At 42.1% G+C, this 18986-nt stretch overlaps 3 protein-coding genes across 3 annotated transcripts in view; 2 read left to right on the top strand and 1 right to left on the bottom strand.

Annotated features, from left to right (window-relative positions):
- Positions 1–7430, top strand: dhrs12lb (dehydrogenase/reductase (SDR family) member 12-like b). The gene is made up of 10 exons (XM_069157247.1): positions 1–261; positions 4675–4808; positions 4888–4970; positions 5071–5166; positions 5284–5365; positions 5440–5501; positions 5638–5742; positions 5948–6038; positions 6274–6411; positions 6551–7430. Exons 1-10 carry the CDS (start codon positions 206–208, stop codon positions 6718–6720), a joined length of 1017 nt encoding a protein of 338 aa, XP_069013348.1. The 5' UTR covers positions 1–205; the 3' UTR covers positions 6721–7430.
- Positions 7431–7527: 97 nt separating this feature from the next.
- LOC138202890 (cullin-3-like) lies at positions 7528–18899 on the bottom strand. The gene is made up of 16 exons (XM_069157227.1): positions 18808–18899; positions 15831–16028; positions 15582–15695; positions 13492–13652; positions 13228–13342; positions 12904–13132; positions 12668–12813; positions 12354–12530; positions 12058–12228; positions 11803–11910; positions 11410–11534; positions 11210–11306; positions 9765–9899; positions 8817–9003; positions 8192–8337; positions 7528–8110 (listed from the first exon to the last, which is right to left on the bottom strand). Exons 1-16 carry the CDS (start codon positions 18865–18867, stop codon positions 7979–7981), a joined length of 2301 nt encoding a protein of 766 aa, XP_069013328.1. The 5' UTR covers positions 18868–18899; the 3' UTR covers positions 7528–7978.
- The window catches only part of mbnl1 (muscleblind-like splicing regulator 1), a 51858-nt gene continuing 51228 nt past the window's right edge, over positions 18357–18986 (top strand). The window contains exon 1 of the mRNA XM_069157237.1: positions 18357–18577. The gene's annotated coding sequence lies outside the window, so the exon portion shown is untranslated. The remainder of the gene's footprint in view (positions 18578–18986) is intronic.

Below are 18986 nucleotides of genomic sequence, written 5' to 3'. Positions count from 1 at the left end.
CTGCCATTAGACTACAGGAAGGCATTTTAGTGACTGATCTGATAAACCTTTAACTTGCATGGCTTGACTGTCAGGGTGTGAGTCTAAGTGCTATTCCCACCTAGGGTCGCCAGAGAGCAGCAAGTGCTCCCTCCCCTCCTACCTCGCGCCATACTGCTGTACTTTTTTTTTTTTTGGGTGGGGGGATTGTTGTCCAGTTGATAACATGTCTCTATACCGAAATACCATCTGGTTCTTGAATGGGATCCACCAGTATACAAGGTCAGTACGATATCACTTTGGTGCTACCTATAGCCTAAATGTGTGGTCAAATTGAGAGATGCTTGATCTATACAGACTCTATTGTCAGTTCCGTTTGTTGACCGTTTAAGTAAATATAGGATTTTTTTTTTTTGGCCTATAAAATGTATTTCGTCATTTATTTAAGCCTAAAAGCTGCTTGTCAGAGAAATATCAAAGGTCTGATCGCTGTGTGGCACACATCACCAAACAAACTGGCCTTTATGCACAATTACAATAGTTCTATTGACAGCTTGTGTGTCTTGAGGATGCCATTCTCATCACCTGACTCTGCTGGAGCTAAGATGTGGAAAAACAATGCAGATTGTCACTGTCTTCTTTTGTCATATCTTTTTATTGATTTTGTAAATATTTTAGACAGAGAAGGAGAACAGGACTACCCCCAGAAAGTTGGGATCTACATTACATTCAACCGTGTGTTGCTTGGAGGCAGTGTAACTGTGACAAACTGCTACTGAATACAGAAATGACAAATATAACAAACAGACTAGTAACTCTGAAGAGATGTGGTGTAAAAATGTATTCAAACAAAACCAAAAACCCCTAAATAAAAAAAGAGTAAAATAGAAAAAATAAACAAATACATTTAAAAAAAAAAAGTGTGTGTGTGTGTGTGTGTGGGGGGGGGGGGGGGGGGTTCTGTTAGTCCACTTGGTTGGATTTTAGCATCTTCCAAGTAGTCTATAAAGGGTTTCCAGGTCTCTTCGAAGGAGGCATTGGAGTTTCTGAGTGAGAATCTGATCTTTTCAAGTTTTATATGATTTAGGATCTCCTTTAACCTACTGTTGTGTGAGTGCGGGAGGGTGTGTTTCCACGTAAATAATATAAGGCGTCCAGCTAAAAGTGTAGTAAAGGCAAGGATGCGTCACCCCGTCGACAGCAGATCAAATCTTTCGGGTGGTTGGATTCCAAATAATGCTGTGAGGGGTTCAGGGTCAAGTTTTATACCCAGTTCTGTCCCAAAAAACGTTTAAGTTTGGACAGGACCAGAACATATGGGTATGGTTGGCAGGTGACTGTTTGCACCTATTGCAGCTGTCACTCATATTTGGATAAATACGGGCATTTGTGTAGTGTATATGAAACAGAACCTTGCATTGCAACAGCCTGTGCCTCACACAAATAGAAGAATAGTGGGACAAGTCGAAAATACAAACCCAGCGGTTATCAGATATTGGTTTACTAATTTATTTTTCCCAGGTCTGTTTCAGATGTCTGGTCTGAGTTAAAGGAGTCAGTGAAGCCGTAGATAATTGAGATGGAGCGTTCTTGCAGAGGTTCCAAAGCAAGCAAAGAGTCAATCAGAGGCCCAGGGGGATGATTAGGAAAATTAGGATATTCAGATTTAATGAAGTGTCTAATCTGTAGAGTCCCCATCTTTATAAAAGTCTTTAATATTACGTAGGCACCCATCAGACACAGAGGGTGAAAATAAATGGTTTCTAAAGACTGGGACCAAAGTAGAAGGTATGTCCAGTCCAAAATGTTTACGGAATTGTATCCAGATGTTGAGCGAGTTAGTAACAACTGGATTTTCTGAGATCCCGTGGGTTTTAGGAGGTAGTAATGAGGGATTGAAGGGATTTTCAATGTTACATGCACAATAATATTGGATTAAATTGGTAGAGCTAATCCGCCTGACTTTTTAGGAAATTATAAGATTACTTTCTGAATACGAGGGGGTTTATTAAATCACAGAAATGAGGAGATAATCTGATCTAATTGGTGAAAAAAAACATTTTTTTCATAAATATGTTGAAACAAATATAGGAATTTGGGAAGTTACCATTTTTATGATTTTTACATATCGGATTTACAGTTGTCGACAAGACGACGAAAGGTCTTGGCAAAGAGATCTTTAAATGTGGCGTAACCACCCCAAGGTATCTAAATCCTTCCAAGGTCACTTTGAACGGAAAGCAAGATTGTGGTAGTTCCTTGGCTCACGCATTCATGGGGAGAAGTTCACTTTTATGAAAGTTTAATTTATAAGCAGAATATTTTCTGAATTGGAGTAGAATATCTTTGACAACTGAAAGGGATGAGACAGGATTGGAGACATAAAACAAGAGATCATCCGCATATAGTGACAGGTTGTGTGTGATTCCCATCCTGGAAATGCCCTCGAATCCCCCCTTGCCCCGAAGCCAGATGGCTAAAGGTTCAATGGCCAAAGCGAACAGATGGGGCGAGAGGGGACACCCTTGTCTGGTGCTACGGCATGAAGCGAAAGGGCGGGATTTCACACCGTTAGTGATTGAGCAGCTCAATCCAGGCTATAAAGTCTGAGCTAAAGCCAAATCTTCCCAGAATATAATATAAATACTTCCATTTGACACTGTCAGACGCCTTCTCAGCATCTAAAGATAAGACTGTCCCAGGAGTGTCATGGTTTGGGGAACTGATTATGTTAAGCGGCCGCCTAGTGTTGAAGGAGGAACTTCGTCCTGCCATTAAACCTGTTCGGTCTGCAGAGATCAGAGGTGGCAGGGCTTTCTGCAGATGTGCAGCTAGAACCTTGGCTAAGATCTTCTGGTCAACATTCAGAAGGGAAATGGGCGTGTAATTGTTGCATAATAGAGGGTCTTTGTCCTTTTTAAGTAGACAAATTGTGGTTTCAGATAGTGTTGGGGGTAGCCGTCCTATTGAAAATGATTCATTGTATACTTTTGCAGTGGGGAGACTAGGTTGGAGTATGTTTTGTAAAATTCGACTATGAACCCATCAGGGACCGGCGATTTACCATTCTGTAATAGTCTAATTGCCTCCTGAACTTCTATGGTCGAGATCAGAACTCCAAGATTGTTACATATGTCGTCACTGATTTTGGGGAACGTGATCATTTCCAGAGGGTTATGCCCGCTCCATACCTTAGGTGAGCAGTCTGATGAGTAAAGATCTGAATAATAACTCAAAAAAAACATCCTTCACCATCTTAGGGTCAGTAAAAACATTCCCTGAGGGAGACCTAATCCTAGGGATCAGTCTCGAAAGCACCATAGCCCTGGTGAGCCAAAAAGTTACCCGTCTTCTTTCCCATTTCAAAATAACATTGCTTCGAGTGTCATACTCAGGTCATACTCAGCTTGGAGCTTAAGGCATTGACTGTAAAGTGCAGGGGTTGGAGTGGTAGCATATTTCGCATCAACCTCCTGAAGCCGGTCTCATATCTCCACCAACTTAGCCGATTCTGATCTTTTCAGGTGTGAGGCTTAAGAAATAGTTTGGACCTGTAGGTAAACTTTACACGCTTCCCAGAGAACTCCTCTAGCGGTGTCAGGGATGTCATTCATCCGTAACAAATTTGAAATTTCTCCTGAGAAAAATCTTTAAAATTGTGTGTTAGATACAGTAATATTGTGGGAGGGAGCCTCCGTTGTCCTGATGAGAAGCTATGATTAGGAAAACATATGTCAATTGAAGTGGGGGCGTGGTCTGAAATGACGATACTATGGTATGTACTGGAGTAGGTCCAGTGTAAAAATCTGTTGTCAATGAGGAAGAAGTCAATTCTTGAATATGTGTGATGAACGTGGGAGAAAAAGGAAAAAGCCCTTACAGATGGATTAGTGGATCTCCGTGGATCACTTAGGTGAAGTTGTTCTGTAAATGTCTTCAGTGCTATTGCAGAATTTGAGATGGTATAGGGTCTGGAGGAAGATCTGTCAAGATCAGGATCTTTAATAATTAAATTAAAGTCACCTCCCAGGATCAAAAGAAGAAGAAAGAAAAAAAACACAATCCCCATCAAATAAAATAAAACAACAGTAGCAATTCCCAAATCTCTCTAAGGCTTCCTGTTTTTATAATACAAGCCTCTTCGATCGCAATTCCCATAAATTACAGTGTTACCCTCAGCAGGTGCAGGCATTGATTGTAAACTAAATATTAACATAAAAAAATATCAAAAGTATCATGAAGTGCTACAGTGACTGATTCATTTAATAACAACAATACAAGGAAACTGCTTAAATCAGAGCTGTTTTGATATGTCCTAACATTTTGGAAGACAGTTTTCACCTCTAATAGTGCGAACTGTAACAAACAGAGTGAACCAGAGAGTTAGCTGGATATTGCTTTCCCCGATCGAGCAGGCCCATGCCGGTACGGCTAACCATGACAAACAACGCCCTGCCCGGTCCAAAACAATTACGTGAAACGAGCGAATCGTTGGTGGCCGAACCTGATAGTATGAAAACTTTGTCTGAATTCCTACATCAGAAAACCGAACACCAGCGACAATAACAACACTCTTACCGACAGAGCCGGGCCTGATTTGAATGGAGCAGATTGTCACAGTTTTCTGAAAAATCTATAGCCCTCTCAAGTTTGTAGCAGTAATTGATTAGCGTGTTCTCCCCTGTGTCTCTGTAGGAAGGGATATGAGGCAGCGTCTCGAGACTTTGAGCCAAAGGACCTGGATGTATCTGTGGTGGGCAGGTCTTTCATGGTCACCGGAGCAAACAGCGGGATTGGCAGAGCTGCAGCAATGGCTATAGCCAAGAAAGGTAAATGCTGGCTTCTTTGTTCCCTGCCACACACCTTATAGATGGGAGAGAAAATAAAGATGATTTGTTTGTCTGCAAGGTGGGACAGTCCACATGGTGTGTAGGAACAGAGAGAAGGCGGACGAGGCCAGGGAGGACATCGTCAATCAGTCTGGGAACACGGTGAGCGTGTTCGCTTTGAACATGCCTGATAATAAGTAGCCAAAAGAAGAGAGACGAGTCCCATGATTTGTGAAAAAAAAAACACTTATTGTTCATACAGGAGGTATACATCCATATTGTGGACATGTCACAGACACGCAGAGTCTGGGAGTTTGCAGAGGCCTTCAAGAAGCAGCATCCATCATTGAATGTGTTGGTAGGTCTCACTCGTCTCCTGTGTTGTTTGGCACAACAATGTACTTTCAAATCCTTATTTCTAAATACTATTAAAGCTCCATCTGTTTGAACGGACTTCTCTCCCGCGCTGTGGCAGATAAACAACGCGGGGTGTATGGTGCACAAGAGAGAGCTGAATGCCGAGGGACTGGAGAAGAACTTTGGCACCAACACCATGGGTGAGACCTCACTCAATGTGCGGTGTCGCGCTGCTTTGCAGTTTTAAATGTGTGACTCTTTCCCACCTTTTTAGGGGTGTTTGTCCTCACCCAGACTCTCATACCACTTCTACAGAAGAGCCGGGATCCGAGAGTGGTAGGATTAGGAGCACACACACACACACAAAGTCTTCATCTGCATAATGTGGACAGCATAATGACACTTTTGTCCATGCTTGTAGTGGCTGTTGTCTATAAGCGCATTGTGGTACCTCTGTTTCCCCCCCCGTTAGATCACTGTGTCCTCAGGAGGCATGCTGGTCCAGAAACTCAGAGCTGATGACTTGCAGTCAGAGAAGGGCTACTTTGATAGCGTTAAGGTCTACGCACAGAACAAGGTAGGAGAGGAAGATGTGGTCAAGTTTAGGTGCGAGTATTTTTCAAATGACTTCTGGATCTGTAGTGGAGTATCGGCATACCTCACTGGCTTTGTATTTGATGATATAACTGATGCAAAAATAAAAACCAAAGTAATGAAGAAGATTGAGGTAAGATGGATGAAGATGGAGGTTCTCAAGATAACAATGCGTTATGTCTTTTCAGAGACAGCAGGTGGTGCTGACACAACAGTGGGCCAAGGCCAACCCCGTCATTCACTTTTCTGTCATGCACCCAGGCTGGGTAGATACACCAGGTACTCTCTCATGAGGCCACTAACCAACTATCTCAGTGCTATCTCTTTCTTTATTTGTCATTCCACAAAAACTGTCCTTCAAAATAAAAGGTGTGGTCCACAAGAAGCAAAACAAAACTGACGAAAACGTCAGAAAGAATGCGCGAGGTTTTTTTGGTCGTTTTTGTTGTAGTAATATTAATCCGACACACTCTCATAACACCACTAACAATATTTTTTTGTCCCATGTCTGCAGCCGTTTCCGCGTCAATGCCTCAGTTCCACCAGATGATGGGTGACAGGCTGCGCAGCGTAGAACAAGGAGCGGACACCGTTTTGTGGTTGGCCTTGTCTGGAGTGGCTGCCAGATCATGCAGCGGGCAGTTTTTTCAAGGTGGGCAGCACAAAAAAAAAAAAGAAAAGAAAAAGTGACACCCGGAGACACCTTGTGTTTTCACTCAACCGTTTTTGGTGACTTTCAGACGTCACCCTCATTTCATGTCACGTGTTCTGACAGATTATCTGCGTTGCAGATCGGAAGCCTCTTCCTGCTCACCTCCCTCTGGCCCGGACTCGCAGCTCTGCTGAGGAGATTCAGCGTTTCGTGACTCAGCTGGAGACTCTGGCCAAAGCCGTTCAGTCCCAACCCGATGCAGATCTTAACGGCCCCCCGAACGGCCCCTCTAGACCTCAGTTTGTCTAGATGAGGGGGGTCTCCAACTCGCAGATTGCGATCTACCCGGTAGCTCGAAGGAGCTCCGTGCCCCACCACGCGTCTTTAAAGTGTTAGTAACCATTAGACCAGATGTTGGAAAATGTGACATTTAGTCCCCTTCTAACTCTATGCTTTAATTTTTTTCAGACAGTTGTACAGTGTATTTAGGACATTACATAGTTAACCGTCACATCATTTGACGTGTGATGTCGACCGGACTGTTTGTTCTGAAAATTTGATGAACTATTGACCAAGTGATGGATTTCAGTTGACTAAATCAAAATCGGTTTCTGACTGCAGTTATATAGATTATTAAAAAAAAAAAAAAAAAAGGCTTTTTGGGATTTTGATTTCTGACTTGTGCGTCACATTTGGAAAATTGCATCAGCGTCTGCAGCGAAAAGTGCCATGCTTCTGTCCCAGAGGTGCAGTCGTACTGATCTAACTCGTGTCTGCTGTAATAGTGAAACTGATTTCTATGCACCCAGCTGCACAATCTTCCGTATGGCACCACGTTATAAATTATTTACACAAAATGGCCACATGGATGCAAGGTGAAAACTGTTATCGTCTCTAATTAAAATATCTGAACCCTGGACGTTTGGGCTCCCAATGTACTTTTCTTAATGTAAAAAAATAAATGCTAACAAGCCCAGATGACAGTGTTGTGTCCCTGGGGAGAAAATTCACCATTTGTTTTGGTCTCAGCAGCAGGACAAATTAGATGTTTTCATACTGGTAAGACAAAGACAAATTTAGAAGATGAGCAGTGCATTTCTATGACAAACTAGAGCATAAACACTCATTATTTTTTATTTTGTAACAATCCACATTTGCTGTTTTTAATAATTTTATTATTTTTTAAACAGTATTGAAACAAAAAAAATAATGTGGTGCATTCACATTTTTCCCAAGGGATTCTTTGCAAGTTTGATCTCTACAAGGGTAAAACAGTGAAAAGCTTTAAGCTGGATCCATCCATGTTAAAACTCACAGGGGAGTAGGAAGACTGGGCCTGATTTCAAAATCATTTAGAAGATTTGATGGATTTTTTTTTTTTTCTGCGCCAAGATTTTATCCCCCTTTATGTGTGTTTACTGTGTTTTTGGAAGAGACGACGAATCAGGTTCCCAGTGTTTGTCTTTAAAAGGAACTTCCAGTCCATGCGTAACAACAGTCCAAAGAAAACAAACAATTCCCATTTCACCTGTCCAGTCTCTTCCTCCTCTCTTCCACAGTTCATCTTCTATGCAACGTAGGTGTACACTTTACGATCCTCTGGCGTCCTCGCCAAGTATTCTCTTTCTATTAGTCCTTCGATACGCTTTTTGATTACCACAGGGCTGGGAAGAAAACGTGCCCGGAGCTGCTGAGTCACCTGAGGACAAAGTTACCAAAAGCTAAGAAAATGGAACTTTTTCAACAATTAAAACTTGGGATTCTTAAACAGGTTCCTTACCTCTGCTACCAGGACATTGTGCTGCATTTTCTTCCTTGATTTCATGATTCGCACAATGGCAGCTTCAATCTCATGCTTCCTGTCATCGTCCACCTTCTGCCGAGTCTCTTTCCTCTCGGGGTCGGACTCTCCTTGTTTAGCAGCAACTGGTGAAGTCGGATACAGGTACAAGATTAGTCTCATGGAGAAAACGTACAAAAAAAAAAACGTTTCAAGGTACTGTTTTATAGTCCAGAGAAGAAGAGTCCTTTCCCCACACCGAGGCCAGCTATTATCTATATCATAAAGTATTTTTGAACAGAGGACTTAAATCATCCACGTCTCTCTGAAACATGACATGAGGTTATTCTGTTCACAGCTAAATGGCTTTATTATGCTGGACATGTGGTATTGAAACTGTAATGAGTAGGTAATGCTCAAAAAAAAAATTCAATATTTGCTGAGAAATTACTGGATGATCAAGTTTTACAGATAAGCACAGTAGTAATAACCCCTGTATCATGGTTCAGATTTCCAGAAATGAAACCCTCTAAACAAAAAAAAAACCACTGTGTTAGTGGAGAGAAGTTGGCACCGAGGTGAGGTGAGACATAAGCTCGCTATTGAGTATCGTAGCTTTACCCACCTGTCTGTATTTTGACTCTGTGCAGTTTAGAAGTAAACTGATCATTGACTGTAAACACGTGGCCGTTCTCGATCTCCTTGGACTTTGGCTCCTTGGTGAGAACTCGCTGTGTAGGTTTCCCACAGGCCAAAGACTGCAGCGCTCGCACCAACTCTCGCTCTGGGATATCCGTCTCCTGCTGTATCTCCTACAGAAGGGAATTTGATAGTGGATGATGATGTAAAAAAAAAAACTGGGGGCCAAGCAGACCAAAAAGTGTCATTAAAGCCCAGAGCAAAAAAAAAAAAATATAAATATGGAATGATATCTTCATGACAGTGGAGGGTCAGAGAATCTATTAAAACATTTCTACTGATCACAGGTTTCAATCCTCCACCATCCTGTGTACAAATAAGGTTAACTTGGAGCAGTAGCTTGCACTGGCCCCATCGACAATAACAACAAAAATGATTTCTTACTCACTTTGAGCTCACGCTGCAAAATGAATAAGCCATGGTGATTCTGTCTTCTCAGCCATGGCTTCATCCACAGTATTTTTTTTTTTTTCTCCTATTTTGTTTTGTCAGTGCTAAACATAGCACACACAAGTGCAAGCAGCTGACGGTGTCGGTACACCTCCACGTTTGTTTTGCTCTAGTCACATTCGACTGCATGCGTTTCCGTTAGATCTGGAATCACAACTCTGAAATCTTTTAGTATAAATGCCAAGTGTGTAGTTGTGATTCCTCACCGAATTGCCTGGCGTTTGCCTTTTTATGAATTAAAATATCACAAATCAGTTTAAATCCGTTATGTCCGTCATCTCCCACTTTTTAAAAATGGGTTAAGATTTGAAAATCCTCTCGTGTGCGCCAGACATTAGAGGGACGCAAGTGGAAAAAAACCAACAAAGAAACGTCTAATTAGGGAGGGAGTGAGATTAAGAGAGAAAAGTCACCATGTTCCTACCTCAAAAGTGCACTTTTCTCTGTTGTTGAAGAGCATGAGGATGGTCATCTGGAAGGTGGAGACCTGCAGTATGTGCTTCCGGGTGTTAGAACCTGTTACCTGGGCACCTCCCACACCCACCTCTGAACCATCCTCCTGCAGATGAAGCAAAATTGAGATTCAAAACGTATAAAGGATCATACTACCTATCAGAAACCAAGTCTCTTTCCAATTTCAATAATATAACAGCATCTTTAACATTTTGGGCCTGATTTACTAAGATCTCAAATAAAGGGTATTAAATTGCGTGTTCCTTCCAAAAGTGTGCACATTTTTTTTTTTTTGCACCCGTTTTGCGGGTGATTTACTGAGAGTAATTCCGTCATTGAGATCGGGTGCAAATCGCTGTGTTTAAATGAGGGGTTTGCGTGCGTTAAAGTCATTACAGCCATGAGAAACACAGAACGACCGCAAAAGGAAAAAGGAAATCTGATCCCATTGAAATTAAGAAATAAATCAAGAACAAAACGCTGTATAGGAGATTATTAGCAAGGAAGTCAATACTGTGGGAAAAACAAAAAGGTGAAAAAAAGGCTTAATAAAAAAACAAAAACGTCAGCAAATAAAACAGGAAGGACGGTGGATGAGATCCTCTAACAAACACCGATCAGCAGGTCCAGATCTTTCTGTGATGAGCAGGTGAATTAGTTTCATTCAGAGCCTCGCGAGCGCTCGTGAACCTGGTGAAGCTACCTGCGAATTCTGCGAGGACACGTTCAGCACCCGTGACATCACACCTGACTAACGGGACTGGGCGTGATGTTCCCGCAGAGATACGGAGGAATGACCCAGAGGCAGGAACATGCTGAGTCGTAAGAAGTTATTTTAATTGCTGGTAGTCTATCTCGTGGCTCCTCCTTGTTGTTGGCTGTAAATCATCTTTCAGTTCATTCAATAACTCAGAAATGTCATCGCTGGACAAACGATATGTCTAAATAATGTTTTGCCTCTGACATCTCAGAAATGTTTCCACGTGTGTAAAAACACGTTCTCTACATATTCTTTAGTTTCTCTGCGTCTCCTTCTCACAACAATGAGAGCAGTCGTCTCTCCAGATTTGCGCACCTGATTAATAGGTTCCTTTCAGTCGTACTAAAATACACATCAATCACTTCTCCTGTTTCGACTTCCAGGTTTAGTAAATATCATTGCTAAATGTATATATTTGCATTTCCCCTCCCAGTATTTTGCACGTTCAAGTAGAAACGCCCAATATTACATATGCATTCAGGAAAACACGCAAAATGGACGACGCGTGTTAAATTGCACATTTGAAAGACGTAATCCTCACTGCACGTCGTTAGCAGATCAGCTTGGACATTTGTTTTTTTTTTTGCAGGTGACGTGGAGTTTGCACCTGATTTTACACACGCAAACCTTTAGTAAATCAGGCCCTTCGTGTCTACCTTTTTAACAGCTCCATAGAAAGTTGCGTTTAGGTCTGCCCCGCCCATGTGGTGTTGCAGTGTGAGCTGTCTACCACTGTGCTTGGCAAGGTAAAACCTGTAAAACAAAACGCAGCAACCATGTTTTCTAGAATCCACACGAAATGTCACCGAGACTACCCGTGTAAAGCAAAACATTTGAGTAGCACTCGGCACATTACCGTCTGAAGACTTCAAAGGCATGTCTGGGAGCAGGGGGGATGGTGCATTTGGGTGTTGCGGACTGTGTGGGCCAGTAGCCGGTCGTGAGGACTCGTACAGTGAGGTCCACGCCACTTAGAGATGCCTGCAAGTATTTTGTTTTTGTTTTGTTTTTTTGAAATCCTCTCAGAATACATATTAAAACGGCTATTACATATCCACGAATGAATAACTGGTACACAACAGCTATTGTTTACTTTTTATAACATTCTGGTGTACTGGTAGGATTTTATGTTTTTAGAATCTTCATCCATAAACAAATGCTTCATCAATTTGTACTTCATTTCAAACATGGATTTCTATGGGTGTCCTGTTTGGAAAAGTTATTTACTTTGTTTTGCCGAGTGTCTTACCGATGTGGTTTGTATGTGCTGCCTGAACTCATCCATGGTAGTGTTGGAGATGCTCATGTCTCTGAACATCCCTTCCAGTTTTGAGGTGAACTGACAGCCACATTCCGTCTGTAAAGGAGAAAGATAAGACAGCAATGAGATAAAACTGCTGCGGAGAACTTAGCCAGCGCAATATGAACAGAGTTATACGAGATATATCAGTGTATGGGATATGCACAAACATCTGTATTCAAAACTTTGTTGTTTGTTTTTTACCTTGAGCTTAGAAATCATGTTCTTCTCCGAGTCGTCTGAGACACTCTTGTTGCTGAGCAGCCGGCGACCAAGATGCTGCTTGTAGTACCTTTCAAACACATCCTTCTCCTGCATAAATCTGAACAACACCATGGCCTTGTCAAGAATCGACTCCACTTCCTGTTCTGTTAACTGCTCAAACGAGACAGGGGAAAAATTTGGCAAAAAAAATGAATCAAAGTTCAGTCTAAGTACAGTACACGTCTTTAAATGTGTTAGAGAAAGAAAGAAAAAAAAAAAAAAAAACACACACATACCCCTTTGACTCCCTTCTTGAGCTTATCGTCAATGAAGAGTGACAGGTACTCCGGTGAGCGGGAGTTTAGATTCAGGAAATATTCAAAGTCTCCAGCTATGGTTTGTTTGAAGAGTCTGTCATTGTTGAAGGACTCGAGGAGGAAACGATCAAATCGTGTCTTCAGGTCCAGCAGACCCTGTTGAAGAGGCAGATACAAAGAGCTTACATAATCTGGCACATCAACACATTTTTCTCTTACAATCTCCAGCAGGCTTACCAAAGTATTTAAGACATAAAATGTTGTTTTCAAGACGCACTGTTCGGCCGGCGTACCTGGATATAGTCGACAGGGTTTTTGCCCTCTCCCTCTTCTGACACCAAAGCCTTGCCTTGCTCCCTCAAGTAAGAACTCATACACTCGCACATTGTTTTCAGGCCGTTTGGCACACGACTGAACAGCTTGTACATGCAGGCCAGGTCTGAGAGAGACACATGATGCTCGTTTTCACCTCAAAATTACAACCAGAATTAAAAGCAGAGAATAACCATCAATGAGGCGATGCTTTTACCTTCTGTCTTGCCATTCTTGAGCATATGAACCAGGCCGGAGTTCTCCATCTCCACAATGGTCTTCATGTGTTTAGAAATTAGCTCCCTCTCCACCACCTTGACAATGGGCTCCTCCGTAGACTTGTCCAGGCAGTGCATAACTCGCTCAATCTCCTCATTGATTCTGGCCTCTACCTTCTTTATGTAGACACTGGCACTGTTTTCCGCTAGGAACTTTTGGCTCTCCATCTGAAAAGGACAGATAGAGTGTGTTTGATTTATTACAAAGATGGCCAATCTTTGTTCCAAAAACAGAGGGCGCAGATGAACTTGCACAGACTCACCTGGAAGAATTCAGCCGACATATCTAAGAAAGGGCCCTCGAAGTCCTCCTCATAAACAGACCTGCCGTCCAGGCCAAGAATCATCAGCATCTGGCAGGCATTTCTGATGGCTCCCCTGCAATGAATTGTGGATAGTCAAAGATCAGGACATATCTCGGAAACTTCCCGCAACTTTCTACTTCAACCAAAACATTTGGCATCCTTGAGCAAACCTACAGTGACAGTAATCTTTACATCGAGGAGTAAAGTGCTGTTCCTGCATACCTGTCTACAACCTCTCCCTTCCTCTCTCGTGCAATCATGTCCAGTAACGTCTGCCGTAGGTGGTCTCGAATGCAGCCGTAGCGCACCACCTGGTCCCTGAATATGATGAGGCCCAGGTTGTACACATTCTCCACATTGTTTTGCTGAACATAGACCCTGTCCTGGAGGACGTGAGAATGGGGCAAAAAATATTACTTCATGTATGGGAAGGAGGACCAGAAATGACTCATAAAAGGTACACAAATTGACAGACTAAGACTTTTAAAGTCACAGGTTAAACTACTGTATATATTTAAGGGAATACAGTTTGTGTAAAAGGTGTTCAACCCTTTGAACACGTCATATATTCTAACACTGTATGCCAAGTGTTTGTTCATGCTGATGAACGTAAAAAGAAGATAACTATAGCTCCAGTAATTGTACTGGGACTCGATATGGCAGCAAAGCTTTCATCACACAGTCACAATCCCACTGAGAGTTTGCAAAGCTACATTAAGGTCACTCGACCTTCAAATGACTGGAAACCATAAATGACTGCTTCGTGTCTGATTGACTCCCAGAAAACAAAATGTATGATACGAGTGATGTAGGTGACAACATATTGACAATGCGAGTATAAATTCAGATTTACGTTTCTTTTTTTTGATTACAAAGCAGGACTAGGCGCTATATGAATACCGTGTCCAAACACTCCGTTCATAGAGGAACGCACAAAGCCGATATTCAGCACCTGTGCATCTCGTGTCATTTGTCCAACCTTAGAACGGCCGCTGTCCAAGCATTTTTGCCGAAGAAAACACCAAACGATCATTCCCTCACCAAGCTAGCAAGCTACAAGGTCAAAGAAAACCTGTGGTTTGTTCTGGGTGTGTATCGCCAATAAAAATGTCTGCCAGTTAAAAGAGAAGGTCTTGATTTCAATGGCCTTAAAAGACACAAATTGGGACTTGAAACCACAAGAAATATCTTCTTATGGATATCAAAACTGCAAATTAAAAAAAAAGGGAAAAGTGTTAAATAACCTTTAACATAATTTTTGTTTGGACCAGAGTGACTAATCTTAGCCAGTGTCAAATTACAAAATGTTTTTTTTTTTTTTTTTTTTTTTAACAGATATTAAACTTACAGGTTGTAACATGCGATAAAATGTGACTTGCCTTGTTCTCTAAAAAGGTGACATCATTTTAATTATAGCACTTTGGAATAGCCTGTAGAGTACTAAATAAGTAAAGGCTACTCAAACATACCAAACAGCAGGTAACAGGGGCTAAAAAAAAAAATAAAAAAATAAAAAATAAATAAAAGAAAAGAAATCCACGTAATCTCTGCACCGTATTAATAGTGTGTGTAATCACAGTGTGTGAAACGGGACTTAGAGTGGCCGTGGTTTCCAACAAGGTAAATACACCTTAGGAGCACAGCAAAGTCAAACTTGCTGCGTCTGTCTGTCCTCCAGAGGTCAGCAGGCCGGTAACACCAACAGTCGGCAACAGCCGGCTGCTCTCATTGCATTGGGAGTCTGTCTGCAGTAGTTAAAAACAACAGAGAGCTAAATGTCCACGGGTAAAGCAGGACAGGAAAGCGTGTAGAACAAAAGAACCCCAGGAGAGCTGTGGAGGCTCTATCCTGACTGTGCCGTTGTTCAGCCTACACTTGTGCTTATCTCCAGGGCTCGGTCACTTACACACAGCCCCACAAACACTCGCCGGCACACGTAAATCAACTAGCCCTGCCAGTTTCCCCAACAATAAATAAACACAGCAACAAAGCCTCATTGTTGGGTCCACAAATAAAATAGAACCTCACAATCAAAGTCCAGAAAAGGATCTAGGTGACGGTTGGCCAGACGTGGACACAAAAGGCCATTTCTTCAAAAGCAATCAAATCACCCACGATGGGGCACAAACATCATCATCCACCTACAGGGCGACAGAGGTCGTACAGCTGCGTGCAACTTTGTTCTTTCCCCACCGCACAAAGACAACTAAACATTGGACATCACTTTGTTGTGAAAGGGTAAAGATCTTGCAACTTCAGAACAACTTAATTGTACAAAATGAGTGTGACAAAGTACACAACACAACACCTACCATGTACATGAGGATGTCTCGGATCATAACCATGGCTGTTTGATGGTCATTCCAGGCCTGATTCAGCGTTTGCAGAAAGTTATTATTTAGAGAGTTTAGAACATCTTCCCGCACCTAAAAACAGAAATATAGTCACATCAGTGGTGTAGGTTATAAACATAAATCTCATTTCTCCTATTTCCTCATCAGTGCTCAGCCGTCTGTCAATTATTTTCTACAGAGTTGTACTGGAGGAAAATTCTTCTTTACTTTGTTGATGAGGTGCTCAGTGACGACCTCCCTCAGGCCTGTGTAGAGCTTCTCCCCGTGCTTGTGGAGCACCATGGTGTAGGCATTCCTGTACAGCTCCTCAAAACTCAGTCCACTGTTGTTCTTCCTCTGGATCTCCTGGATGGCATTTTTTAGAAGGTCCCAGATGTTGTTCACATATTTCTCATCCATTGTCATCTAGGGGAGATGGAAGGATAAAAGCGTGTTTACTTGAAACATTTATTTTTTTCCCCCCACACGGTATAAATAGAGGACAACAGTAATAGCAAGGATTATTCTTTGCAATACAATTTAGTAGACTAGTGGTACTTACAAAAAACAATTCATTGGCATAACACAGGTCCAATATACAGTATACTCTTAAGTTGTTGATGCCAAATGGTATTGCAGTTTTGTAAAGCTATGAACACAAAGATTTCAGAACGTACTATTTTTCTCCCTCCTCTATACTAAGCTAGCGATTCTTACCTTTCGGTGTGAACAGGGAAGACATAACTTTTTTGACAGCGCAGATCTTATATTTTCATGGTCCAGCTTTGGGTCTAAATTGTTGTAGCCGTGTTAAAATGTCACATTTCTGCGAGTTGCAATTCTCTCTGTGACACAGTGAAACTGATGCCTCATGTTATTCAGTCTGCTATCAGATAATGTTGCAAACATGGAACAATCTGATCAATCACCTTAACGCAGCAGCACATCAACTGTTTGCTTTCGTTAACAGGAAGCCACGATCAAATCATCATTTTATGCTTTAAAGCAAAGAAGAGATCTGTCATTTAAACAGTTTCTGTCAATTGTGTAATAGAAATGGAGGCATAAAAAAACAAACAAAAAAAAAACAATCACATGGAAAAGACAAAGCTACAAATAACAACACATGGTATTTTTTAGGTTGTGCTGCAAATCCAACACAACATGCTTTTGGTTTGGTTGCTGGAGTTGGAAATAGTCACATTTTTGGATATCTCACCATATACATAAAACAAACATGTCAAAATCAAAAGACCTCTTTAAAGAACAGCACGGTGTATTATTTTAAGTGACGTCACTCAATCGAAAACCTGATCAAAATTGGATCTGAAGGAAAGACGTTTAAATTGTCTGCCACACGTCAAGGGCAAAGAAGGGATGCGCTTCATTGAGCACACTGGGTATCAGCCAGATGTGACTGATCCACATTAAACAGAATCGTTGTCAATTTCATTATAAAATCTAGTGTTTCAGCCATCACGTTAATTCAGTCACACGGGCTGCGAACTCAGTTTTGGCTTTACAATACCTTAGAAAAATAAGTGAACCTGATAATTTCCACGTGTGAGATTTGAAATTTGTGAAAGAGAACATTTGGTGTCAAGAGGAACACCTAATCAGTACCAGGAGAGAAATGATTGGACAGGTGCATCCTGTGAAAGGTAAATCCAGCTAACCTGCCCCACCTCCAGTTCAAATCAGATCACAGGATCTCTCTTGGCGTGTATTAAAAAAAAATAAAAAATACAAGGGCAGCAAATAGGATTCATTTATATGAATCCCTGAATTAAAAATGTGAAACTGCGGTTCTCCAGTTGACAAACCGCTGGCCTTACAAGTGCACGCGAGCTCCAACATTGGAGATATTTCACGAGTGTTTTCTTCTCTGCTCTGTGACTCACTTTTTACACTCACCCACTCATAAAACCTGGAGAACCAACTGATGATGGAAAAATAAATCAAACACGTCTCTTGTTTCACACACGTGAAGGTAATGAAGCTGCAAAGGGGCTCGTAGCCTGCACACACACACACACACACACACTCATCCACACAAATACAAACACACACACACACACACACACACACACGCAAATACAAACACTCACACACACACTCATCCATGCAAATACAAACACACACACACACACACACACACACACACACACACGCAAATACAAACACTCACACACACACTCATCCATGCAAATACAAACACACACACTCACACTCTCACACACACACACACACACACTCATCCACACACACACACACACAAACACTCACACACACACACACACACACACACACTCATCCACACAAATACACACACAAACACTCACACTCTCACACACACACACACACACACACACTCTCTCTCTCTCTCTCTCCACACACACACACACACACACACGTGAGCTCCCATATAACTCGGGTTCATTGAGTTTACGGAGGTGTAACTTGTGATAAATGGACGTCGATCACTTTGACGGTGGAGCCGGTTTAATGTCTCCGGGTTGACAACGTCAACACGAACTGCTCGAGTTACTCTCAGGAGGTGTTTACTTCAGCCTCACGCCGGGGATGAAGTTGCATTAGCTCTCGGGGCTAAACTCTAAAAAAAAAAAACAACGATCATTTGATGGTTGCAACTACGTGTTCAACATCCCCCCCTCCACCTCCACCTCCTCCACCTCCAGCACCTCCACCCCCCAAAAAAGAAAGTGCTTCCCGTTGCCACGGTGTGATGATACTCACTGACTTTGACCGGCAACTTCAGCAAAACGTCAAGTCAGTGACATGAAACCAGGCCTGCTACTTTAGCTTTAGCCGCTGTTAGCTCCCGTCTCTCTGACAGAAGTTTCCTTACGTGTGATTTTTTTTTTTTTTTTTTCCTTCATTACAAAAGAAACCAAAGCTAACGTCATCTTAAACCGAGCCGATGACAACTAACGCGCTTCGGGTTATCTGAACAGGTACCAAAAAAATAAATACAATTAAAAAAAAAAAAAGCAGCTTTCACTTTGACAGCGACGTTTTTTGTTTGTTTTGTTTGTTTGTTTGTTTGTTTTGTTTTCTTTCCTCTCGTGTGAACAGCTAGCTAGCGAGGCGGTTGCTAGCATAAAGACCTGTCATCGTCCCCCGGTACTCCCCGAGTCTCGTCCGTCGGCGTCTCGGCGGCTCCTCGGAGCCGGTGAATACTCACAGGAAAGGCTCGTATCCTCATCTTGGTGTCCTTCTTGGTGCTGGGTTTGAGGTTGGACATGATTAGTTACAACGACTTCCGTTTCTAAGTTGACTTAAAAGACTACATGAAAGGCAACTGCTAGTTCGCTTTTCTGCGCCGGGGAAAAAGCGACAAGTGAAACTCGGTGACCTCCCCTC

This window comes from Embiotoca jacksoni, unplaced genomic scaffold (genome assembly GCF_022577435.1).
Source record: "Embiotoca jacksoni isolate LCO1_2020_lvr unplaced genomic scaffold, fEmbJac1.0.p SCAF_22, whole genome shotgun sequence".
Classification (NCBI taxonomy): domain Eukaryota; kingdom Metazoa; phylum Chordata; class Actinopteri; family Embiotocidae; genus Embiotoca; species Embiotoca jacksoni.
Note: the sequence above shows the minus strand (reverse complement) of the source record. Positions and strands in the feature narration are given on the sequence as shown.

Excerpts from the sequence above, each read along its gene's own strand:
- dhrs12lb (XM_069157247.1), top strand. The coding sequence starts at position 206 with ATGTCTCTATACCGAAATACCATCTGGTTCTTGAATGGGATCCACCAG. Across the intron at positions 4,971-5,070 it reads TCAATCAGTCTGGGAACACG|GAGGTATACATCCATATTGT; the intron begins GTGAGCGTGTTC and ends TTGTTCATACAG. Across the intron at positions 5,743-5,947 it reads AGGTCTACGCACAGAACAAG|AGACAGCAGGTGGTGCTGAC; the intron begins GTAGGAGAGGAA and ends ATGTCTTTTCAG.
- LOC138202890 (XM_069157227.1), bottom strand. The coding sequence starts at position 18,867 with ATGTCCAACCTCAAACCCAGCACCAAGAAGGACACCAAGATGAGGATA. Across the intron at positions 12,531-12,667 it reads ACCCTGTCGACTATATCCAG|GGTCTGCTGGACCTGAAGAC; the intron begins GTACGCCGGCCG and ends CCTCTTCAACAG. Across the intron at positions 9,900-11,209 it reads TCTATGGAGCTGTTAAAAAG|GAGGATGGTTCAGAGGTGGG; the intron begins GTAGACACGAAG and ends CTTCATCTGCAG.